This window comes from Daphnia pulex, chromosome 11 (assembly GCF_021134715.1).
Source record: "Daphnia pulex isolate KAP4 chromosome 11, ASM2113471v1".
Taxonomy (NCBI): Eukaryota; Metazoa; Arthropoda; class Branchiopoda; order Diplostraca; family Daphniidae; genus Daphnia; species Daphnia pulex.
In genome coordinates, this window is record NC_060027.1 from 6,108,479 (window position 1) to 6,134,650 (window position 26,172).

Consider the following 26,172-nt stretch of genomic DNA (forward strand, 5'->3'; position numbering starts at 1 on the left):
AGTAGCTATGTGCAAAATTCTGTCAAAACTGACCAGATCAACTCAAATTTTCTGCATCTCAAATCTCTTTGGGAGTCCATAGAAAGAAAGCTTGATAACGCCATTTGAATACAAATTTCTGTAACACTTGTTCTTTCCAAATTCACTTTTTCGATCACCTTACATAGTTCTTGTGAAACCACTCGAGGTTGTGAAAGCGACTGACACACAATCCCTGGATACCACGGTCTGTAATCTTTTTGCACCAAGAAACGTCTAATTCTCTGAAACGAAAAATAAATCTTAAAAAAATTGGAGAAATGTGTACCTGAGATTATTAAAAGAAGTTCAAATGGTTTTTAACCAAAGATCACCAGCTTCGGTGGATGAAATGTTCAATTCTCCCAAATTGGGAAATTTGGCAAATAAAATCAGAAAATTAAAATGTGTTTTTCGTTTCCCAAATTTAACATAGTTTTGATTATCATGGAAAAAAACATTAAGTTGTAAGTTTGATATGTTCTGTGATGAAACAATATAATAACTTCAAAAATTTTAGATTTCAAGTTTAAATTTATAATTTATATTTACATGGCATCTGATAACAGCAGTTTTTAAAGACTTTAGGTCTCCATATGATAACTTTGACTGAAATCCAATGTATCAAGTTTATGTATCATAACATGTCTATGGGTGTGTCGCCTAAGTTCTACATGGTAATCAGCCTAATATATTCCAGGATACTGTATTTTATTGCAACCAAGCATTCTTCTAAAAAAAATTTCATTTCCATAGCTATTTTTCCAGCAACGATTTCTTAACTCCTGGTACATTGCTTAATACCCATTTTTGTAAGACTCTTTATAATTCCAACTAGAGAAATTTGGGATAAAGAAAGTAATTTAACAAAATTGAAGAGCTTTGATTTAACTTAAAAGATTCAAATGATTGAATGACTCACTCAATTCGTCGAAATGATTTTTCTTCAAGCTTTGACGGCCGTAATGATAAATTACATTCTCATTGCACCAGTATTGATTATTAAGTGCTATGATTTCAGAACATAACATACTTTCGTACTTCAGGCATTTTAGTACCTCACAGAAAATATACTAAAATAAAAATTTGATAGAAGTAGTCAAAATTAGTGCGAAGCCACCTTATTCATACTCGTGAGACGTTTGGTACGCGTTCGCTTGTCGGTGTGTCCTTTGAATTGAATTGAAGGAACTGATGCGAAGTAAACGTTGAAAAAACGAGATGCCAACGAAGAGGCGTCGGTGTAATTGAAAAAACGATACGACTACGAAGAGGCGTCGGTGTTACAGCAGGTCTGCAGGTCCCTCTCTTGGTCAAATCCTGATCCCGTGCTGGGTGCTGGAGTTTCCCGATAGGTTTCATCGTTTCATGGAAATTTGTTATAATTTTCTGTAAGCACGGAATTCATCGGTATTCAAATGTAAAGTAGCGACGGGGGTTAGACGGTATGTAACATGGAACTGTAGGCTGAAATATGTTTTTAAAAATGCAAAACACCCTTCTGGTGGATCTTGATTTTTTTCTCATGACGCGTCGCTTTTTGCTTCAATTTGCTTTTAAATTGGGGTATAGGAAAATGTTAAAAATAAAGGTGGCTCAGAATACACATCAATTTGCTTACTTCGCCCAATACATCAAAGACCTGAACCAAGAATATTTTGTAATGATTTGAGAAAAAGACGGAACATAAATTTATGCTGGACAACCTTTCTTGGCTAAAAAAATCAAAGTGTCAACTATTTTATGCACAAACTTGTATTCTTCCTCCTAAACAAATATTTTGAAGTTCTAAAGACGAGGCGCCAATTGTCTACTCATGGATACCCAATCCTAAAGCATTTTCCATTTGCTATAAGGTGGTGCAACCTTGGAAATGTTTGTTATTATGTTTTCGTCCTCTTCCGCAAATGGCATTCAAATCACCAAACAGTACAGTTAGGACTCCCTCACCACTACTCGCATTTCACTGCTGTTAATGTTCACTCTATGATTTCGAGGACACTCCTTAACAGGTTCCTGCCTAAACATACATAAAAGATTAAATCAATCTTCTCTTCAGTCCAGTCACTTCAACCATTAGCAATGCTGTCTACAACAATGGCTTTAATTTTCACTGCTAAAACTGTACTCATAAAATAAATATGAACCCTTATTACATGATATGAAGGGAATGAGATTCATTTTTAAAGTTTAGCGGTACATCAAGAATCCTAAAATTTACATATTTGGTTGCAATCACTTGTGTTGCCAAAGCCAGTATCAATGATGAAAGTTGAAATATGTTGTAAACCAATCTAAAAAAATAAAATTTGGATAGTTATTAACAGGGTGTATAATGCAAACTTAATTTTAAGTAATTTCTTGTCAGTGAGGTCAGCCAGCTACAAACTTATCTTAATTTGAAAAATGTGAAGGTGGAAAATGAATTTCTTATTTCGACTGTTGATTGCGATTCAAGGCAATCACATGAAAGTTACCTGAAGTCTATGGGGTACCAAAAGAGCATTTTTTTTTAATTTTTTTTTCTAAAAATTGATTCATAATTTGAAATCGAAAATCAATTTGAAAGACGCTTTGTAAAAAAAACGAAATTAAAAAAAATAATCAATATTGAAAAAAAATTTGAAATTAATTCAAAATAATTTTGAAACTGAACTCAAAAATTAGAAATGGAAACCAAATCAAAATAAAAAAACAACATGATTACTTTAAATGGAAAATAATATTCGTTACACATTTGAAATTAAAACATTTAATTTAGTTTCGACTCGAAAATCAAAATAAATTATTAAATGGAATTCAAAAATCAAAAATTTGTCGCATTTGAACTTGAAAGTTGAAAACAAAATATGAATACTGAAGAGAAAATTAGCTATTACTCAGATGGGCAGGATGGTGGCACCACGAGGCGACGTCTTTTGATATCTAGAATAGCAAATCGTCAAATTGAAGCATATGCGGAATCAATGGCATGATTTAAATAATGAAATGTTTGTAAATAATGTATTAGATAAAGGAACAGGGCTCAAAATACAGAAATTAAATCAACTGGGCTAGGCTGCGTGCTAACGTGCATAAATAAAAAATCGGCCAACACAGAAGTCCCTTAAATCAAGTTAAATCAAGAGCCAAAAATGTCCTTAAAATTAAATATAGGTTTGTTTGATTGATAGCCTACCTGAAGATGAGAAGTGGAAAATAAAAAAAAATAGATTTATATAGGCTATATTTCAACCCAATTTTTAAAGCCCTCCTGACCAGACTTTGCCAGCCTTGCCTTGCTTGAATATGCGCCATATAGGCTATACGGATCAGGTGTCTAGAATCTTTTTTACATTATAGTTCGCTTTATCCCTTTAGGATTACTGAAGGTCTACCGCCCTTTATTGGTAATTCCAATATCGTGGAATATTCCCGTCGACTCTATGTGCAGAACTTCCCCGGAATTAACCTCTCGTATGAATTTCAAATTTCCTGGACTTACCCCTTAACCTATATTCAATCACGACCACTAGATGCCATGATATATTTTTATTTCTTATACCAGCCGATAGAGGATTAAGGTTGAGGCAGTGAGACTCGCCAAGTAAATAGTAAAGCAAAGTTCCCACTTCTTTCCAATACACCAAGCCGAGAGGGTATCTCAATTTCCCCTAACTCAAAGCAATCCTCCAACTATAAAAAAAGCTAGCTATCCCTTGCGAGAATTTTTATTGGAAAATATATTTTTTGATCTTTCTATTTCTTATTATATCTATACTATACTATTATTATATCTATACTTAATAATTCTACTCTCATATCCTTTCGTGGTGGCATCCACAACACCACAGATCTCAATCATCCAAGACTTAAAGGGTAGGGTATACTTGGGATAGGGTTGACGCACTTTCGGTGTGAACAGATTCTGTGTATGGCACAGTTTTTGTAGTGATTACCTTGTTTAACTTTTGTGTTTTTTTTTTGTTTATTTATCGGAATTCGGACTTTTTAAAATTTTCAAATGCCATTCGGAATTCTTCTACCACCTTCCACTGAAATCTTCAGAGATTCGAAGTCTCATTTTCAATATCAGCAAGTAGGGAATTTAACTTACGTCTTTTTTGGGGGGGAGGGGAGGTGTTCGGACGCACTTGTGCTTGGTTCCATTTTAATAACCCTTCTATCAATAGAATCTATAAAGAATTCAAAGTCAGAGCGGGGGAGACAAGCAAGGGAGACAGACCGACCGAGGCTTCAGTTAAAGGAACTAGAAGAAGGAAAGAAAAGATAACATTAACAATTTGAACAAGAATCATCACCCTTCCTTCAACAGTCCAATACAGCTACTCAAAGACACAACGAGGGAGACAAGACAAAGAAACAATGAGATAAGACAGAGTAGAGTAGATAAGGGCAAATTTTTGATAGGGTTGAAGCAAATTTGGTGTGAACAGATTCTGTGTATGGGACAGTTTTTGGAGTGATTTCCTTGTTTCACTTTTGTGTAAAATGTTTTTTTTTTTTAATTTATCAAAATTCGGACACTTTAACATTTTCAAATGCCATTCGGAATTCTTCTACCACCTTCCACTGAAATCTTCAGAGATTCGAAGTCTCATTTTCAATATCAGCAAGTAGGAAATTAAACTTGTGTATTTTTATGGGGGGAAGGTGTTCGGAGGCACTTGTGCTTGGTTCCATTTTAATGACCCTTCTATCATCTATCAATAGAATCTATAAAGACGTCAAAGTCACAGCAGGGGAGACAAGCAAGGGAGACAGACCGTAATAAGACACCATGCAAGGCTTCAGTTAAAGGAACTAGAAGAAGGAAAGAAAAGATAATATTAACAATTTGAACAAGAATAATCACCCTTCCTTTAACAGTCCAATACAGCTACTCAAAGACACAACGAGGGAGACAAGTAAGAGATACTAACTAAATAAAAGGTCTCAAGGCTTCAGTTAACAGCAACTAGAAGGCAGAAAGAAACGATTAGATTCACAATTCAAACCCAAATCATCCACTTCTCCTCTACAATCAAATACCTGTAGTCAATATTGTTAAGTTTTTAGTTTAAATAAATAAAGCTTAACAGCCAGATAATACCTGAGATGACTATATTTGTTGAGAACAATAGAACAGACGATAGAACAGGAAATCATACGAGATGAGATAAGACAGAGAACAGAACAGACGACATTAAAACGTCATAGAATGACAATAGAACATTCTTGGTGAGTAGATGAAAGAGAGCTTGGTTTGCATGAATGACGCTATATAGATGTCATGAAACTTAACACATCCCCTCAAACCAGGCGATAAAGACAAGAATAAAAAAAGAGATTAGACGAAAACGAAAAATTTGAATTGAGAGAGTGGTATAGAAGTTTCGCGAAGAATATCGGTTAGTTAATGTTTAGTACATTGAGTCTGAATTGGCACTTAATGCCACACCATTGTTGTCTTCGCTGTCGTATGAATTGACGAAATTGACTGCTTTAGCGAAATTCACTCGAGACGCCTTTGATATCTTAGAATTGTTTCTCTCGTCACTTTTGCGTTTGTTGCAGTCAATTTCAGAGTGATCATAATTTCTGCAGTATTCACATTTGGGGTCTTGGCGGCCAGCTTCCTCTTTGATTCTTCTTGTACACGTCAATTCTGAATGATTAAATTGTCCACAAAATTCACATTCTTCCCATTTTCTTTCTCGGTCTGCGCTGTCTAGATGTCTATACGGGTCATAAACCTTCCTGGTCTGGCTGAAAAAAGAGCTTCTGTCTTCTGTTGATTGTATCTCTGAATCGGGTGATGCAGTTGAGCTACTGTTCCTGTGTTGTTCATTCATCAGTTAAGTGATGAGCTGCGGTATTGTTTTATCAGTTTCAGGAAGATTGTCCCACACTGTTATGACGTGCCTGAATTTGGTTGGAAGGGTTGACACAATATTGGTCATGATCTGAGATTGTGTCATTGGACTGTTATTGAGATCTTCGAGTTGCTGGGCAAGACTTTCCGCTGCTGTGATGTGCGACATCATGTTATTTCCTTCGACATATTGTTGGTAAAAGAAACGTGCCTGCTAAACATGTGTGTTTGCTGAGGCGTTTTGAAAATATTGAGCTGCAAGTTTAGTCCAAATGGCATAAGCAGTTTTGCAGTTGGCAAACGCCTGTTGTTCTTTAGGAGTGATGGTGGACATAAGGATCACTCTGGCGTCAGTGTCTTTTTTCTTCCATTTTTTAATATCTTTTAAGTTTATGATGCTTCCGGAAACCATGTGAGGTTCTGGTTCCTTAGATCTTCCCTGAGAGGATAAAGTTATGATTAGTACGATCTGATAATGATTCAACGTGATTCATTTTCAGTGTAGTATAGCGATTAGTACGATCTGATAATGATTAACATGATTCATTTCAGTGAAGTTACTTCAACGATTATTTCGAGTAACTCATGTTGCAAACATCGGCGCATTCGCCATATGTTTCCAAGCTAAAGTGTATTTTACTTAAAAATTTCTAAAAAATTCAAATATGTCAATTATTATTTGAAACTTGCACAAACGATCGACTACATAGTCGTGTTTTACATTTGGCCAATTTTCTAATTTTTTTAATGATACGCTGATTTTTCCCGATTTTTTAAATTAAATGTTGATTTTTCTTCTCACGTCGCGTGGAACGTATCCTGCACCGGGGGAAGAATAGAAGAGGGAAAACTGCCGGACCCCTTTGTTCTCCCCTATTCTCTTCCCTCTATTCTTCCCCTTGGCTAGGATTTCGTCCCTGCGCCACGAAAATTAATCGGCATCGTATCTTTAAAAAATCACTTAAATGCGCGCAAGGTGGAGAGGTTAGGTTAGGTAGCCATAAACGAATTGCCCTGCGCGGTTATTACTGTTTTTCGCGTGAATTCGCGCACAGAAAATTTTTTCGACAGGCATTTCAGTAAAAAAGACAAACACCAAGAGGAACCTGCCGCTAGGGCTCCCACTCGACCAAAATCGATTGGAAAATGGTCCAATCGATCGGATAATTATATAAAACATCATTATCGATTTCCAATGGACTAGAATTTTTTTAATCGATTTTAATCGATTGATTAATTTTTCTTATCGATTAAAGTCGATTAAAATCGATTAAAATAAATAAAATAAAAAGGCGTTAAATTCGATTATAATCGACTATTATCGAGTAAAATCGACTATAATCGATTAAAATCGACTATTATAATCGAATCGAATTATAATTCTTGAAATTCATTGTTTAGTAACTAATTACGACAACTTTCAAACAAAATCAGAAGAATGAGTGAGATTCATGCACTTAGGGTGTTATAAAAAAAACTTAACTTTACAATAACAATTTAATCCGATTTGGCAATTTCCGATGTTAAATTAAAGGAAACCGTTTTCAAAAACAGATGATTTGGGGCCGTTCACATACTACGTAATGAGATTTTGGCGGATTTTTACCCCTCTTCCTCCCCCTTGTAGTAGATTGAAGTGTTCGGGCTGACTTTCCCCCCTTGAAATTACGTAGTAGTTCGCTCGACCCCCCCTAAAAAATATAGGCCTTTATATATTTCGAAACTCAATTATTTTATTTCTGTATTTAAAAAGTAAGCATTCTTTGTATCATTTTTGGCAGAGACATATTGAAAATTAACGATGCAAAGTATTTTTCTGGCTGCCAGATTACACTTTTTAACGGATTAATACAATTATTAAACAGAAACATTTCCCCATGGACTAGCATAATGATCACCAATAGAGAAAATGGGCATTAAGGGAACTGAAGTATTGTTTGCTTCCACTGGATATCCAGGAATTCGGCCTGACAAGTCTAGTTCATTTTCCTCAATCCATTCGGCGTCTTCCGGACCATTTTCACTGTTAGCAATTATTACCATCAATTCTCTTTGACGCCTAGCTGCAACACGAATAGGTCTTTTATACCGTGACAAGACATGCAATAATGGATCTATTATGACCATTTTTTTAATGGAATATAGTGGCTCTAACAGCAACAAAAATAAATTTTATAAGAAAAATACTATTTTAGAAAATCGGTCGATTAATCGATTAATTTTTCTTCCAATCTAATGGATAATATTTTTTAAAAATCTAATCGATTATGCGTCGATTGGATAATTTTGCCATCGATTATAATCGAATGATTAATTAATCGATTATCGGCAAATCGAGTGAGAGCCCTACCGGCCCCCACACCGGCACCTGGTTTAACTTGTTATTAGCTGCAAATTCTCAATTTTAGTTACCGAAAAATCCGCCGCATAAATTTGGAGATTTTTAGGCTAATCAGAGCTATAGAATACTGGTTGCGCCACTCGGCCACTGTCATGTTAACTCCTCCTCTCGGAAATTTTATCTGGGCTTGAAACTTTTCCCTCCATTCCTATTCCCCAGTTCTCCACACACCCGCCGTGGCGCTTATAGCTAAGGAGCAGGGCAGGCAAGCAGGCTTCACTTTCAGAGAAAAAAAACAATGGAAGAGCTCGCGCTCGCCACATGATTGGTGGTACGTACAGTACCAGTGTCCAGTATTCTATAGCTCTGGGCTAATGCAGGAAGCTACGCCAAATAATAAAGAAAGAGTCCCTGGCCTTTAATTATAGTGAGCTATGACGCCTATGAGTAAACAAATAAAACGTAAGCAAGTAAAAGTGGTAAAACGGGTATTATAATTGACACAAAAATTGACATGACATGTGAAATCATCTCATTAAATTATGTCTAACAACATCGAAGACAAGCTAAAGGAATATCGTCGCCGTAAAGAGGCAGAAGTTAAGTTGTCACATCGTAAATCAATATGGGAAAGACTTTTCCCAGAAAAGTTAAGAAGTCCAAATGAAAACGTCACTGTTGCTCGCGAAATTGCCGGGAATGTTTTAGACTGCGACCAAAATCAAGCATCCATAGTAAATCACGCAGAAGAGCCAGAGTTAAAGAGTAGTTCTAATCAAGGACCAAAAATAACACAAAAGCCTTATTCTCGGAGAAAAACAGAATCAACTGAATCACTCAAACAGGTAAAAGTAACATTAATGCAGGTTTAAATATGAAGTTTGACTAAAAATATTTTATATCTTAAACAAGTTTAGGTTCCACATAGTAAACAATCAAGTTCTCTGCTGCACAATCAGACTACTCCTCATGAAATAAGTAGTAATGATAGAGAATTCAAATGGTTTCTTTATTTTCTGAAAATAGTACTGTGGATTGTACTTTATTTGCTTTGTTTGGAGCTGGAATTCGGTGCAGTTTATATTATTTTCTCTGCCTTCTATCTAATATTTACCAACTTTCGAAATGGACAAAGAAAGTCATGGGAACCAAGTGCATATTCAGTTTTTAATCCTGGGTGTGAAGCAATTGATGGTACATTGAAACCAGAGCAATTTGAAAAGGAAATTCGATACGGTTTTTAAATTTATCCTATAAATATGTTTTTTTTTACACTGATTTGAGGGATTCTGCTACATGGAAATATGTGTCATCATATTATTAAAGCAAAATAAATTTATGTAGTGTCATCGCAATAAAGTAAGTTCAGTTAGTTGCTGGTAGAAAATACTGGTAGAATATTTAAGTAAGATAACAGTCACCATTTAAATTCATTTTTGTAAATTTGAAGTATTTTTGCAAACATTGGAAACGTTTAATAAGCGTCGAAATTCTTTAGGTTGAAAGGGTCTTTAAATGAAAAGATTTTAGACCTTTAGAATTTGTAAATTCTATTTGAGCTCGTCTTATGCCGGGGGGGGGGGGGGCTGGATTTATGCTACCGCATTGTCCGCATATTTAAAAAAGTTCATACGGGGAATTACACCCATTTTCAGTTCACCTACTGTATGAAATTTCGCCTCTTTCAAAAGCTCGTCAAATCTTGCGCCAGCATAACATAACCACTTTATTGTTTCCCAGATGTTTCAACCGTTGGGTAAATGTATAATATTTTTTTAATTATCTCGGAGAATATTAGGCCTACAACTAGATAACTGCGAAGAAGACTGAAGTTCATTTGAACGCAGTGAAACAGATGATGCCAAAGTAAGTAAGCCGCAGCCACAGCATCAACGCTTATCGTGTTTACTCCATAAAACTTCTCCAGAGAACCCAAAAATGTGTAGATAATGTAAATGGTGTCGAAGGAATTTAAAATGACAATTTAAAATAAGAATGTGCTCATAAAAGCATTATGATGTTTGTATCCGGCTATCCGCCAGAAAACATAATTGAAAAATACATATTTCATTTGAAAAGAGGATATAAAAGAAGATTATAAACAAATTATATTTACAAATTATTGTCTTACTATAAGACAGGAAATTCCAAGTTAATAAAGTCACTTGATGCTTTTCGGTATGTTACAGCCATAGCACAACCCTGTAAGAAATTGCGACGACGACGATGACTTTGATGGAAAAACGTGTATTTTTAAATAATTTTTTTTTCCGAGACAATACCATACAGTAAACGTGGACGAAAGCTTGGAAAATGGAAAAAGGACGCCCAACACATACTCAGCGATTAATTTGAACTCTGTGACATTAAAGTGTACTCGACTGACGGGATTGGGGTAGATGTATATAAAATAAAAAATGCTCATCTGGAGGGGGAGGGAGGGTGGGGGGCAGGAGTCAGCTATTTTTGAGATTTATTTTTATTTTTTTTTGTGATTTTTTTAGGACATAAAATTTAGATGCATTTCTTTAACAAAACATTGAACGAAAAAAAAAATTTCGAAAAAGGAGAAGGGAGGAAAGAAAAAAGGCAGTGAAGTGAAAAGTAAAAACTCTAAATTCAGCTACAACATGACGGAATGTTAGTGAACCAGACATAAAAGTGGTAGGAACAATTTTTTTTTTCTTTTTTCTTTTTTTATATCTAGTTTTTTTGTTTTAATCTGTTCGCTTGCCACTTGTGTGTCTCTCTTTACTGCAGGTCTTTGACTCAAGAACGCAAAGAAATCCAGAGATGATGCAAAAACACAGGCAAAATAAATCGATGGCCAGCAAATTCTAGAAACACATAAAACGCTTGACAACAACGCTTCCTCATCTATAGTTCTTCAATTTTTTGGTGGAATTTCGTTTGTCATTTTTGTTGAGCAAAAACATTCAGCCGTTGAAAGAAAGTAAAAGGATGAGAGTTTCTGTTTAAAGATATCAACACTGAGCTTCATTTGTAAAAAAGAAAATAAATCATGTATAAAAATATTCCATCAAACAGTAAGAAGCTGTCGATGAGAACTCGATCCATCTACGCCGTGTGTTATCTGCTGTTCAATTGCGTAAAATTCCCACTGGAGCTTCCTGTTACGAGTCCAAATGACCGTCATTATCGGCTCATACGATCAAAGTAATAATTGCCATTGAAATTCACCTGATAAAACGGAATGGTCAGCTGGGCAAGATCCTCGTCGTTGAGTCCTCCCGTGTCCTATCAAATGGCAGTACTCTTCCAGGGCTGAGCACGGGATTCCATCTGACGACGAAGATGAGTCCATTGATAGCCGCTGACGATGAGGTTCTAATTTTTGTTTTGTTTTTAAAAAGAAGAAGAAATACAACCATGGTAATTGGCGCTTGACAAGTTTAGATTTGATGTTTTAATTACTTAAAAGAGAATCATCAGATTCAAAACTGGAGCGTTCCGATCGATCCCGATTCTGGCGCCAAAGTCCGGCCAATAGTTCAAGTGCCCCGGAACCACGTCTTCCCAGCAAAAGCCAGTCACGATTACAATCTCCGGATCCCACCAGAGGTTTGCTACATTCGGGAGGTGACAAGGACGACGTCCTCTGCTTGGCAATGATGCAATTTGAAAAAAAGTCATGAAATCCGATGTTTAAAAACAAAAAGCTGCATGGGAATAAAATCAATAAATCAAACCTTTAATTTGGCATGAGTACACGTGGCACTTTGAGGTAGCGGAGGTAGATGAGCCGAAGTAAAATTGTTGCCGCGGCGGACAACCGAAGCAAAGAGTTCCGGACCTCCCGAACGACGCCTTCGAAGTGAGCGCCTTCGGCATTCACGCACAGCAAAACCACATCCGTTGTCACTCATTAACCCAGTCCCGGCACTCACAACAATCTCTTTACCCTGAAATATTTGATTGGAAAACGCAACCAAAAGTTTTAGAAATTGAAAAGAAAATAAAGAAAGAAAAAGAAACTGATGGATGTACCTTCATTTTAACTCGATCACGAAACTGGATCCAGCAACTGGCGATGGAAGCGCCAGTGTTGCGTAGTAAATCTGACGGTGCAGAACTACGTCGTACCCCGATGTCGAATTCAGCGCAGTCGGAAGAGCCTGGAACGAGCCGGGCAACGGTGGATTCGTGACCAGAGAGTTTCCGACCGAGTTCATAGGGCAAAGATCCACGCCGCCGGAAACCCGGCTCATTTTGGTCCAAACATTTGGCCAACCGAAGTGAACCTTGCCGGCCAAAGTGTGTCGCCGGACAATTGCGTTTACTGCGTGGAATATCCAGCCAATTCAATGGATGCAAAGCTGTCGGGGCGGATCCTCTTCTCAGCGTTAACCGGGACGTTTCCTAGACAATAGCAAACGAGTCGTTTAAAAGATTTCCACCCATTTTTCTGCACAACTAAACGGATTGCTTATTATGATTTGTTAAATTAGTAATTACAGTTTTGAGATAGGCAGTGGAAACGATGTTTTCTTTTTCATCGGCGCATCCAAAACTCCTATCAGAAGAAGTGGACGGAGTAGAGGTAGTGGGTTGAACGCAATTGGTGGGCTGACTAATCCTCTTGTCCTTCTTCAAAGGCAGAGGCGTCATTGAGGTGATGTTCAATTCCGGAAGGACGTCGCAGGCATTCAAAGTTCTTGAACAATCGGTTGGCAGGCTCTCCCGTCGTCCCTGTCGCTGGATCAACTCCATTCGAGACCGATCGGGAAAGTTGAAGGGAAGACTCTCGCGCCGATGAGGTAGGCGGGCTGGAAGACTGAAAGCAAGTCCAGGAGTATCTGCTGTGTGCTGCGAGTCGCCAGGTGTAGGTTCGGCCAGGCTTGAATCATCGTGGCTGTCGGCTGGTAACAGAGATCGAGGCGGATGAGGTTCACCAGTGACACATTTCGAGGGGTCCATCGAAGCGCCGGAGCTGTCTTCCTCCATTGAGCGTTCCACTTGCGACACTCGGGAGGAGTTGGCCGAATTGGAGGTCCACAAGCCAGAGCGACCGGGCGGAAGTGAGGCCCTCCTCAGGTGGATTTTCTCGATGCCCATTTCCAAAACGCCCAGTTCCGACCAGGCAGGGTCACGCAGCTGATACTCGGCCAAGTTCACATCGCCCGACTCTTCGTCGTTCAAGATGGAATCCCATTTAAGCTGAAAAACAATCGTCCGTTACAACATCGACAGCGTCAAGGTAATAAAAATATTTAAAAAATAAAGGAGGAAAAAGGAAAGGGGGAAAATCACTTTGTTGGAGCGGAGGTAGTTTAGCATGTTCCAGGAGAGTGGCGTTGCCTGGAAGCGGTGCCACTCCTCGAAGAGGGGAGCGGCAATGAAACGGAAGAAACCAGTTTGGATCTTGCAGACGGAGGAAGTGAAGCGGTCGCAGAGTGGCGTGACGGGTAATCCCAGTCGTCTCTCCAGGTCACCTTGTCGGTAGAATTCCTCGCTCACTTGCAAACTCCAGGCCCGGCTCACTTCCCAGGGACGGCACGGGTTGCAGATGTCAGCGCACTTGAGTGCGATTTGCAACATAAAGTGACGGTGATCCCCTGTCTGCATGTCCAGCGAGCTGTTGTTCAAAAAGCCCTGCCATGAGACACACAAATTCCATGCTCGTTAAATTGCTCGACCAACCAAAATTGGCTTTTTAGAAGGGACAATTTGAGAGTGCGGTTGCGTTAAACAATCAGTGGCTAAAAATAAAAACAATTACTTGAAAAGCGCTGAGAAATTCCTGTTGCCGAGCGATGTCGGTAGCCAAAATCAGCGATTGAATTTGGCGTTGTAGTTCGTGAGCCGAAGTGCGTTCAAGACTGTCCATCATACCGCTTTCCATTAAACAAGCCATAGCCGATCGCCAATGATGATTTTCTAAAACCGAAGCATTCTACAACAAAAGGCAACCCCCATTTTAGAAAAAATAGTTACCAATTGGAAATAAACAACCCAAATTACCTTGTAGAGAGAAGCCAAATGGTTAGACGTGGCCACCAAGAATGGCTGATTAACGCCCGGATGGTCTAAATCGTGAGCCATGGCAGCAATCAGCGAGGCGGCAATTTCGAGTGGAGTTAAATGGCAACGCATCTGTAATCCCATCGCCCAATAACAAATTCCAACATTCTGAAAACAGCTGTTTTAAAATAGCAAATGAGCTTGACGGAAATCACCTTTTCTTCTTGAAGGAAACAGTGCATTGCTTGAGTAACATCAGCAGCATGGATGGCGTTGTGATAAGGGTTATTGCTGTGATAGCCCTCTTCTACCAGACCTAATCGATGAATAATAAGAGAAGATATTCATCAGAAATGAGTTGGTATTGATCGGTTCAAGAAGAGAAAGGCTTACTGAAGAACTTCCAGACTTTGACAGGATCAAGATGAAAGTGCGCCATGAGTCCGTATTGATGGAAAAGGTGGAAGCAGAGTGTCGGTAGAGGCCGTCCTAGTGGGAAAACGGGCAAAAAGAAAAATGAATATCAAAGTGTCGAGACGTGATCCAATGAGCATATTACCCCCTGTGGCTCTATCCAGGGCAAAAGCATTAAAAGGCCATTCACTGATTCTAGCCAAAAGTATCTGGAAAGAAAAATAAAATAAAAAATAAAAGACGATCGACAGAGGTTATTTAAGTGTTGGCAATCGACAATCGGCATTGCTTGTGTGTTTCAAATGAATTAAGCACTAACGTGCGTGGGGCCATGATAGAGGTCATCAAGGAGGGCCTGGTCCGACGTCATAGCCCGAGTGGGTGGCCTTTTTTTCCGGCGTTTATGCAGCGTGAGAAACCGACCGCTGTGAGACCAGCATGGGCGCACCTGTCGCTCGAGCTGCACTCGGCGTCCAGCGGTTAGGAGGAACAGACGACCGAATCCAATCAACAGCCAATCGAGAGAAATTAAGTGATGAAAAAAATCTACGCAATCATACTATCCAAAAACATACCGGCTGAGATTTAGTTTCTTCTGCTAGATCTGGCATTAGAGGAAGCTTATTCTTGCCAGGGCTACTGACTTGAGAATCTGAAAAAAAAACAACAACAATCAAAAAAATTGTCAAAATCATTCGAGAAACGGATTTAAATTTAAAAAAAAAATAGTTTTGTATTCAAGTTGATAAAACTAACGATGAATCTATTTATTAAAAAAAAATAATAATTGGGCTGTTCTTATCGCTCGAAAGAGTCCAATGAAAGTAAAGAAAATAAATTGAACTATACCTTTCAACTGCACGCTGTTCCATGCAGGTCCCTCGGTAAAGGTGAACGAAGCTTTGCTCTATAAAAAGCACGTCATTTAAAAAAAGAAAAAAAAAAGAAAAAGAAAGAAATGGTTAAAAAATCGATGAAGACGATAAGATTGTCGAGAGAGAGAGAGAGAGAGAGCAAGGCTAAAAGCAAATAGAAGGAAGCGGATGTTGTCACGGAAACATGATTCAATCGACATCTCTCGGGAAAACGTCGTAAAGCAGCTGAAACACTAGTAACCAGAAAGGCTGCACATTATCAAGCCTTTGAGACGCCGTTGATGTCTCGTTTCCACATCCGCGAATCAAAACGTTGGGCACGAGAGGCGAACCAGGAAACTGGAGGCCGGGAGCACATTCAAATTCCAGCTCATGGAGGAAAGCGTTTTTTTTAAAGAGACGTGAATGGAATTTCGCATTAATCAATCGTGTCCTGTCGTTGTTTTTTATTGGCTTTCAATATTAAACCGACGCATTTTTGCAGACAAACAAATTGCGTGTTATTCGTTTAGTTACCAGGGTCTTGGCGGATTTTTTTACTTTTGAGGCGCGACTCGGGATTTATCAAACACTTTACACAATAGTGAGGAAAGAAAAGTCTCGTAAAAATACGCCAGTGCCAAGCTGATAAAGCCCAGCAATTGGGCAGGCTGTTAAAAAGTTAATACAACTCTTGATAATTCACCACACACCTTTACCTACTTGGAAAATGGTTGTAACTAAACCGTTGCCATTGGTTAGCCGGAGACGGACAAATCAATCCCCAAAAGATGACTGACGAAAATAGGATGTTACACTTAATTTGGCTATAGCGTCGGCGTGACCACCGCTCATTGGCACTACAAGTGGGAATGAGATTTCTTTGGAACCCCAAAAAACCAAAGGCAAAAGAGTTTACGGATGCAGGGAATCAACTGGGAGATGAGGAGCCTGACACCCAATCAAAGTGGACGACGGAACAATGGAACAGAAGGAACAAGTGAACAAGGCACTTGATAAACTATTTGTTGGCTTCGATCCGGCTGGCTGGGAAAAATCGATAACATTTCACGAGTTGAGCAACGTCGAACAACAAGGTAGAAAAGAAAAAAGAAAAAGAAGAAAGAGAAAAAAGGGAGACGGGGGCGCAGTACAGACAGCGACGCAAATAAAGTAGCCGAGATAATAATCGGCAGCCGATGCAATGCCCCGTGAAGAAAAGTTGATAACAAGTCTATCTTTTGGAAGCAGAAACGGGCACAAGTACGTGCCTTGGCATTACAGCCGGCCGGGCCGGCTGGCCCCATACGCTCATGCAACGGCAGCCAGGCTCACAGTCTCACACACTGATGGCTGCGTGACCTCGATAGCTCAAAAGCCGCCAACAACTTGTTGTTTTCTTTCTACCGACCAGACTCGGCACTTGCCACTTGCCACTTGCCTCGTCGATGCTCCAAGGAGCTAATAGCCCATTTCCGTTCATTTAAAAACAAACAGTAAAACGTTTGCGGTTGAAAGACCAAAATAAACAGAACAACAAGGATCCTTAACTGCCCGTTAAAATCTGATCCATCATGTATTTACTCTGAGCCTCATATATTGATAAGATGAATTTGGCATCATATTATGTTTAACTCGGGTTATGCGACGGTCAACCGCAAATTTTCAAAAGTTGTTTTTTCTTTTTCTTGTTAGGTCACAATTTCGAAACGTAAATCACACACCACAAGTCTCGGAAAAATGTATTTTTAGCGCGCCAGATGAACGTAGGCGTGTGTTTGAACTCGGTCGAGAAAAAGAAAGAAACGCATAAACACAGTGAGATATCAAGGCAAAAGAAAGCCATTCAAAGAATCATTCTGCGTTGGATATATCTATGTGTATACGTTGTTATATTATTGCCTGCGGTAATAGATGTCAGACGAAATGATTTACGGTACTCTGTGCAAAGCGAAGCAGCCTACGATTCACCAACAATTTCCAGTCACTTGCACATCCTCGGTCGTTTTTCGATTCTTTTCTGCAAGACCCGACGCTATTCACCCACTATATTTCGGTTTGTCTGTTTTTAAAAAAGATTTCTGTCACCTGAGAACGACGGGCAAAGGCGTCTGAAAACTTGAACAGATCAAAATCTGTCGGCCACTTTTTCCCGCCCATCGAATCCCAGCAACTTCACCGCCTTGAGGTAAGGAAACTTTGGGAGCAGCTCGAGCCAAAGAACGCGGCACACGAGAAGACAAAAACTGGCTGGCTATTTCGACGGGCAAACGGACGGAGAGTGTTGGGAATAAGCCGATGCTCGTTTCGTTATTCTCTCTCTCTCACTCGCTGTGTGTGTGTCGGGTTGCAATTGACTGCGGCGGGCCAGCAGGCAACCAACCAACCACTGACCGGCCAACATCGGGGACGCGGATGGAATAGGAAGAGTTGGAGAGGAGACGATGAAAGAAAAGGTGCAGAGAAAGGCCGAAGGAAAGAGAGAAGCAAAAGGAAAAGACGAAAAATTGAGAGTAAGAAGAAGAAGAAGGAGAAAACCAAAAAGAAGTGAACAAGCTCCGATGTCAAATAATCCGGCAAATCCATCTTCAGTTCTAAAAATAAATTCGGAGCTTGCATAATACAAATCTCGTCTTCTCCTCTCCTCCGCTCGTTGTCTTGGCCATTTATTTGACTCGAAAATCCGTCAAAGATAAAGAGGTCGTTTGCTCGGGCCACTCTATAGAGAATCAGCTGATTCTTTTTATTCTCTTCTACCTTCACGGAACAGGTTGCCGAACCCTATTTTAGAAAGGAATGCAAGCCCAACTTACTCGGGGCGATGCTTCTTGTTGTGTTTGTGTGTGTGTGTACCTAAGCACAATGATTCACGTTCAAGAAGAACTTAACCACATCAAAGTGTTTTCCCTATACCAATTTTTAGTTATCGTCTCTTCAGCTATTGGCCGTTTCCCTGTTATTAATGCAAGTTACCAAAAATTGAACAAGTTTCGTTTCACCCTAATCAAAAACAACTGATTGGATTTGATCAAAATAGCAAACGGATATTACTTGAAATGCTGCATAGAATGCAAGGTACCAGAGCTACGACGAAAGGTAGTCGGCCAGACGCAATATAATTGCATTAAATAAATAAAAATCGGGACGTGATATTGATAAAAAAAAAGGACAGCATCTTTAGGGAAAGAAACGAAATTCCTCCATTGAAGCGAAAGAATATCGTCTAGTTGTTAGTTGGTCCTGTAGTCCCGACAGCTGCAAGTTTGGCTTGTCGATGGCTATAATTTCGGTCGTCAAGTGTGTGTGTGTGTGTGTGTGTGCCAGAAGAGTTGGCGCCGTTGAGTCGGCAAATCGGTACGACCCTCCTTCTTAATGTAACCATTTTTCTTTTTTTTTTCCACAGCCATGGCGTCTCTCTCTACAAGTCGAAATTTTCTCTTGTGCCTTTTTTCGGCTGGGCTATCTCCCGATCATTATTACGGCAATCCAACATGCTGACTTTGCCCAGTGGCGACGTCATCAATTGGCCCCTCCACCGAGCCAGTTTCCACTCACTGATTCCGTTCGATTGATTAGCCAACGACTTACAAAAAAAAACAGCGATAAATACCACAAAACGCGCACTGTCTCGCAGAGCTGACCCGTGCCATCTCCTGATATTCACGCACAACATCTCTCACGTAGCGCCAACGGGTGGGGGGCATAAGGCTCAACACCCAGGCGTATAACCCCTTTTTTCTTTTTCTTTTTTTCTTTTTTGGAAGATGAGATATTTTTAGCTGGCCGCTTCTCGGTTTAAACAGATGGCGATGATGTCGAATGTTTGGGCAGGCAAGACAAGAGACCCAAAGACCCCTATAGTTGGTCGCCCGTCGCCTAGCCGAGCCAAAAGAGAAGAAGGAGAAGAAGAAGAAGAAGAAGAAGAAGAGGTGTGACGTTCATCAGCGACAGCTGCGTTCGTGATCGGAAATCGATAAGGGGTGAGTCGGAGTTGGTCGAGGTGTGCGTGTAGTGCAGCAGCCTCTTTGAAACGCCACCACCGCCAATGCTGGGCGAGTGAGACGAGCAATAAAGAATGGAGACGAAATCAAAAGAAAAAGAAAAAGAAATGAACAGAGAGAGAGAAAAGAAAGGCGCTGGCCATTAGATGACTGGTGCGCGCAAATGAAAAACAAGCCCCAACAGGAAATGGCCGACACACTCCATCTATCTAACCATTTCCTTTTGTTTGACTCTCGCACAAACCAATCCGAGAACTCCCCCAAAATAAAAGCAATAACAAGAAAAAGAAAAATGCCTTTCTGAGTGTGTGTGCGTGTGTGTCGCTCGTGTTCTTGGACGCCGAGCTCGGCCGGCCGCCAAGAACCCGTCGATGCTATCAAACATTCATTATGGTCGCAATTGATATGCATTTTTACGTTGAATCAAAATAGTTTCCCTCCCCTAGGCCACGTCATCGAGTCGACCAGGAACTAGTGACACACAGACGGGATAATTTACCTGAACAAAAATGTGCATACCTACGAAAATAAGCAAATCAAATCAAATCCCGCGCGAGTTAGTAAAACTTGAAAAATCGGGAGACTATGAGCCGCTACATTTTTTGGGTGGGTGTCGACTCTGAAAGAAAAGGGAAAAAAAAGAATTGAAAACCTGCTTAGATTCTTGACCGATTGTTCACGTCGGGATTTCTTGGTATCCAGGAGTTGAGTTGAATTGAATTGAAAAGAAAGAAAAATCTCCTCCTTTCCCACATGTAGATATAAAAGTTGAAGGCGCACAATGGCCGACTGATTGATTTCTATCTCCTCCGTTTGCTAATCCATCTTTTACGGCTTGATCAAGGGGAATTTCTGATCAAAGAGAATCCGACAGCCGACTGGCTTAAAGGACGTGGGTTACGTTGATTGAATACATAACATTTGAATATGCACAAGGAGCTGGAGCTGCCAGCCAGACCGAGAGAAACAGAGAATGCTAGTAGTAGTGGAAGTCAGCAGCAGAATTTGACGCCGGTGGTGAAACGAGTCGTCGTAGATGTAAGAGAAGAAAGAGCTCTCTCTCTCTCTTAAGTTGCTCTACCGTAGACCAAGAATACGAGCCCCAATGGCGGCGATGAGCCAAGCCAAATGCAATGTAGACATGTATGACGGAGGAGGAGAAACAAGTTGTTTTTGTTTGTTGTTGTTGTTGTTGTTGTTTAAAAAACCCAGCGGTACCCCATTATCGGAAGGCGCCAAACACCCACTGTGTGCATGGCTGTATACAGCTTTCTTTTTTTTTTCGCTTTTTTTTCCCATTCTCTCTATTATTGAAAGTCTTTTTTCTTTCTTCTTTTTTCCTCGGACATCATTAGGACAATCAACGGCACCCTCAAACTTGCCGTTTTCATATACTACGCTCGGCGCCGCTTGGTTCCGATGCATGCTGGGCTGCTTACAAGTCAGCTGGCATTCATCATACAAGGGCCTACCACCGCCATTACCATAGCCGATTCACGATACACCAGCAGACACTATATAGGCATTCCGACAAGAAATTTGAAGAAAACAAAAAAAGAAAGGCCGATAGAAAACAAAAAAGGCGCGCATACTAAATTTTTAAAAACAAAAAACAAAAAAACGAAGAGACGTCAAAAATCGGCAAACCAGTTTCAACACCATCGACTTTTTTTTTTAACATTACGAAATCGAACAGCCAATCTCTATTGGAAATGAATCGTTGCCGTTTGCAACTGCTTGCCTATTTCGAATCCGAGACGATTTAATAACCGCACTCAATTACACCCAAAACTGTTCATCTCACGCTGAAGCCAAATCGGTCAAAGGCATCGATCAAGCAACTGACGCAGCTTCACTGATGCTGAACCGTTTTTCTCGTGTTGGCAACTCAATCCAATCGATACTAATTGGTATGGCCGACCAAATCTTTTTTTCAAAATGTTTTTTAAAAGGCAAGATTCCGTTCAGCCGAGGAATTGACTGAACTTGGGTACATTGAAGCCATAAACATCGATTGAGATTTGGCTTGGATTGCTTCACCCCGAACGACGTCGACACAACAGATAGCAATTTGACCAACTACAAATTAGGACGAAAATCCCTTTTGTGTTGTTTTGTAGCATGCACACGTGAATGCAACTCGAAAAAAAAAATAATAATAAAGTAAAACATGTTCACACTACTCACTAAAAATTTTAAATATAGTAAACAGAAGAATACTGGTCTACATTCAAGAAGGCTAATTGATTCTGATCAATCAGTTTCTTCAATCAGACCTTAAATTTTCGAAGTTTGACCCTTGGTGAAAAGTAGAATGACATTTTCACGGGAGACGAGAAATATGCTTGGAAATTATTTTGGCAAAGGACTGAATAAACCGAAATGAAACATTCCTCGCGAGAATTGCTCATTCCGATTGTTTCCAACTTGCTGTGGTCGATTCACAGATTCACAGAACGAACGAGCTCAAAAGCTGCAAAGAGTTAAAGCAGACGAACCCAGTGGATTTCAATTTGTGCAGCAATAAATAGAAAGGAAATTTGGATCCGGGAAGATAACCAATCGATAATGGAGAGAGCGTCCTCGTCGTCTATCGACCGCCCCGACCACGTTTCCGGTTGAAAGAGACGAGCCATCACGTGATCAGATGCAAGACGTTATTACACGGAGATGGGGGAACGGAGAACATGTTTGGATCATTGAGATTAGGAAAAAAGAATCAAATCAAAGGCGAATTACTTCAACAGACGAATGGTGTGAATCTGTCGTTTTCGACTCGGACGAAACGGGGCAGCCACCGAAACAGCCGCCCACCATTCGCCACAGATTTGGCATTGCAGCAGCAGCAGCAGACGATGCTCGTCAAAAGCGATTGGAGAAATTCACACTCATTGCAATACACAAGACAGAAACGCTCACTGGTGGCTGCCGATTATCTCTTGGCTTGTCATTCACGGTAAACGGAACAAGCCAATCGACATAGCGTGTGATTTCAGAGCCGAGTTTGAAAAGTCGGTGGAGCCCCTCCCCTTTTGAAAAAATGGCCCATAATAATCAAGTGAATCGGGCGAGAAGCTCTACGAGTCAATCGACTAGAGACTAGCCTCTCCGTTTGTGACTGGGGGAGAAAATTGACGATTCGTGCGACTACAGAGAGATGGAGCGAGTGATCATGTGATGCCAGTGCGCATCCGCTGCCATTCTCGACCCTCCTTCTCACCCTTTGGAGAAAACATCTCTGGAGAACGATTGGAAGAGAGGCTCCCCGGCTCCCGTGCACCGGTGTTACCATCACAACACATCAATGGCGCTCAACAGCCGACGACTCCTTACTCTCCTAGTACGCTGCGATAGATTACAGCCTGGGCCAAAACGCCTATTCCGCATGTCCAACTACCAAGGCAAACGAGGCAGCATTCTCATTGGAAACGGCCTCTCCAGGCTGCAATCCTACAAGCCTTGACCTTTTAAGAGATCGTCAGACTTAACGGGGAGATCAACGCAATGGAGCTGTAACAATCAACAGCACCACCAAACAGACAGCCGTTTTGGGGCCTCTGCCGTATCTCCAACTTGAAATAGACCTGATACCCTTTTGTCACCTTCGATCCCTTCGACTGCCGACGATCACGAAAAAAAAAAAAAAAAAATGAAAAAGTCTCAAAAATCTGCAAGGATTCATCTATAATCAATTGTGATGACGTCAACTTGGTTCCTACGATTTTTTAATTGCTAAAGTCGAAAGGGACGTCCAAGGAGCGATGGAGAAAAAATCCCAACCTCATACAGGACACGATCATTCATCTCTTCGATAATCTGCCTTTTCACTAACGAACGCAATTGATATCTCCTCTTTTTCCAGTGCGCCGCCGCAGACAGAGCGATAGCAAGACATGACGGAAATTGACGAATCCCCCAGCAAAAGACGCAACCGAATTTTTTCATTTTAAAATTCATAGTCTCTTTGAAGATTTCTTTTATGATTCTAAGGCATAGCGAAGGCAGTAGGCCTGTTTCATCATAGCTAGCTCTCAGTAGCAAACCATCTATACACTTTTCAAATGCTCAAAGGAAAAAAAAAGTAGTAGCCTGAAATATGGCAAAAAGAAAAGGCTATGGGGAAAAATAAACCAGGGCGATCAATATGACAAGTCACATAAACTAAAGAAAAAGTCATCTGACAATACTTTTTGTTTTGTTTTTGTTTTGAAATCTACCTGATTATCCGTGGAGACAGAAACGGCCATGTCGGTGAGCAATACAAAATTCCTTTCTCCGCTTCCACTCAGGAAGCACGTCGTGAAGGGCAGCATTTTTTTAGCGTATCACCTCGCCAAACAGATGGTCCGATCTATCCGAAAAGTTAAGGTTCCCACAAGACTAGGCACCAGCATCTATCCGGCAAAATCATGACCACATCAAACAATATTTCTCAATTACTTTTCAAACAGAACAACAAATAATTGGCCATTTCACTTGTCGTTGACGTAACAATCACGAAACAAAGGACTAGAACCAAAAACTATAGGTGAAACGTGGGGAAATTCATCTACTGGATAAGTTTCAAAGCCTTGAACAAAACCTACAGAAACAAAAGGCAACAGAAATGTCAATCTTTGGTGAAAAAGAATGGATCGACTGGCATCGAGTTATTAATTATCTAGCTAATAATCGCACGAAAATGACCACTGATTGCGGGTGGGAAATGATCTCAATCAAAGCAACCAAATATTGAGAATAAAATGTCGTTATATTTAGTCAATATAACGTCAAAGAAAATGTTCGTCACTTTTTCTGTGAGGGGTAAAAAAAAAGAAACATGGCAGCCTGTCCTGTTTTTCCGTCAAAAAAGGCCAAACACAAACTCTTGGTGTTGCTACAAGTTCTTCATGCTCGTGCACGGTAGGAATAGCAAGTCATCAAAAGGACTTGCAAAACGACAGGGTTAAACTTACCTCGTTAAGTAAGGCTTCAGATGTAATCAAAACGGGTCTAAACCATTCAAGCTGTCAGAAAAAGGAAGTGGTAACTTGCAAGTGTACACATCCACACACGTAATTTAAAAGGAACGACGCCAATTCGGCTCCAACTTTCAGCTACTTTTATTCCACAAACAGATAAAATATTGAAATCAGCGCAATTTAAAGGAATTTTTTCGCCATAAAGACGAGAGGGACGAACAACCATGAAGAACACACTCACTCTCTCACTTACATCTGACACAGCCGCCCTCTTACGACCCAAGTAGAATATCATTTGGCCTACATTTTCTTTGTGGAAATTCTTCATTCACAGTTGGTCTCTCCATCTAGCTGTCAACATTTCAACTAAAAATTGACTCTTTATTATCGGTTAGCCCAAGGGAAAATAACCCGAAGCTCTGATGGCTATTTTCGATTTCATTTTTACGTACGTCCTATTGGGTCATTGGGAAATTTGGAATGTAATTTTTACTTGTTTTCAGAAATAAACATTTGAGCAAAGACAAGGCGAGGATTTGGAAAAATCAACCGATCATGTATTGATCGGGAATTTGTAGAATAATCTTGAAATTTCAGGAGATTTTGTTTTGATTTCTATTGTAAATCAGTCAAAAATTGATTGATCAAGATTGGTTTCAGATCAATCCCTTGTCTCCACCACTGATAGCCTTTAGTTGCATCGTCGTATAATTGGTCGATATTCTCAATTTTACGGATCGATTTTGGAGGTACGTCAGCGAATCCTCAATGATCTCGGCTACAAATCAGGTATCTAAAGTCCCTATTAACTATTGAGGAGAGCAGGAACCATAGAATAAACCAGTAACGGATGCTGAGTTGCAAGACTAAGAAATTATGACTGGATAAGAGCGATTAGCTAACCTAACACTGAAAGGGATAGGACGAAAATCACGAAAGTAGGAAAGAAAACTCGCGGAAATATTTCAAAAATCAACTCAAATCTCGAATTGCGATTTTCGACCGTGTGGTATGGTATATAGTTTGGTCATTTTAGCCGAAAAAGGGGGGTGTACCTCAAACAATTAGTAATTAGAATTTTTTTTAATGAGCACTATTTCTACTTACTTGTTAAGGAAGCGTTTAAATTAATTTTGAAATCGTATCGTGGGATCCCATATAAATTTTCAATTAAAAATTAGAAAATAAGAAATGGGGGACTAAATTTGAATATTTTATTATTTTTAGTACATTTTATCAAACTTTATACGTCAATAAACGTGTGTTGCAAATTTAAATGTTTTTGATGTAGATTTACTATTTTTTATTTAAATTAAAAGTTACTGAAATTGGTTTCCGCGTCGAAATTTTTTCGCCGTATGTAACACGTAAAAAAAAACTACCCTTTTTGGGCTTTTTCCAAATTCCGCAAAATTCCAATAGGTTTTACAACACACCCGCCAGGTTGACATTTGGGGGGGGGGGGGGGGGCGGGGGGCCGCTGCAACTTGGTGCCAAAACTTGTTGCCGAAACCTATTGGAATTTGGAAAAAGGGTAGTTTTTTCTAATGTTAATAACTTTTTTGCTGTGCTATTTTCATAAAATCTAATTAATAAAAAGTAAACTAGGTTATATTGGCTCCAAAACTAGACTATGTGGGGATTTTTAGGTTATTTAGTTGTTATGTAGCATTAATTTTAAGAAGACGCGTAGCGCCATAAGCGCCGTGTTAAATACGGCGAAAAAATTTCGACGCGGAAACCAATT

General features: G+C 39.8%; 2 protein-coding genes across 5 annotated transcripts; one reads left to right on the forward strand and one right to left on the reverse strand.

Moving 5' to 3' along the window:
* The first annotated feature begins 8,531 nt into the window (after positions 1–8,531).
* On the forward strand, positions 8,532–9,564 carry LOC124208200 (SAYSvFN domain-containing protein 1-like). The gene is made up of 2 exons (XM_046605946.1): positions 8,532–9,058; positions 9,131–9,564. Exons 1-2 carry the CDS (start codon positions 8,756–8,758, stop codon positions 9,455–9,457), a joined length of 630 nt encoding a protein of 209 aa, XP_046461902.1. The 5' UTR covers positions 8,532–8,755; the 3' UTR covers positions 9,458–9,564.
* An 880-nt stretch (positions 9,565–10,444) lies between these two features.
* On the reverse strand, positions 10,445–24,717 carry LOC124208199. Of its 4 annotated transcripts, XM_046605943.1 has the most exons (17): positions 24,420–24,717; positions 23,682–23,858; positions 15,459–15,516; positions 15,185–15,261; positions 14,929–15,069; positions 14,755–14,818; positions 14,589–14,684; positions 14,411–14,511; positions 14,196–14,327; positions 13,954–14,127; positions 13,485–13,826; positions 12,690–13,391; positions 12,222–12,593; positions 11,924–12,136; positions 11,649–11,832; positions 11,415–11,561; positions 10,445–11,344 (listed from the first exon to the last, which is right to left on the reverse strand). In XM_046605943.1, exons 2-17 carry the CDS (start codon positions 23,775–23,777, stop codon positions 11,304–11,306), a joined length of 2,940 nt encoding a protein of 979 aa, XP_046461899.1. In that variant the 5' UTR covers positions 23,778–23,858; positions 24,420–24,717; the 3' UTR covers positions 10,445–11,303. The 4 variants fall into 4 exon arrangements, with proteins under 4 accessions (XP_046461899.1, XP_046461900.1, XP_046461898.1 ...); XM_046605944.1 differs by lacking the exon at positions 23,682–23,858 and having other exon boundaries at positions 24,420–24,697; XM_046605942.1 differs by lacking the exons at positions 23,682–23,858; positions 24,420–24,717 and adding an exon at positions 22,204–22,949.
* Positions 24,718–26,172: the final 1,455 nt, after the last annotated feature.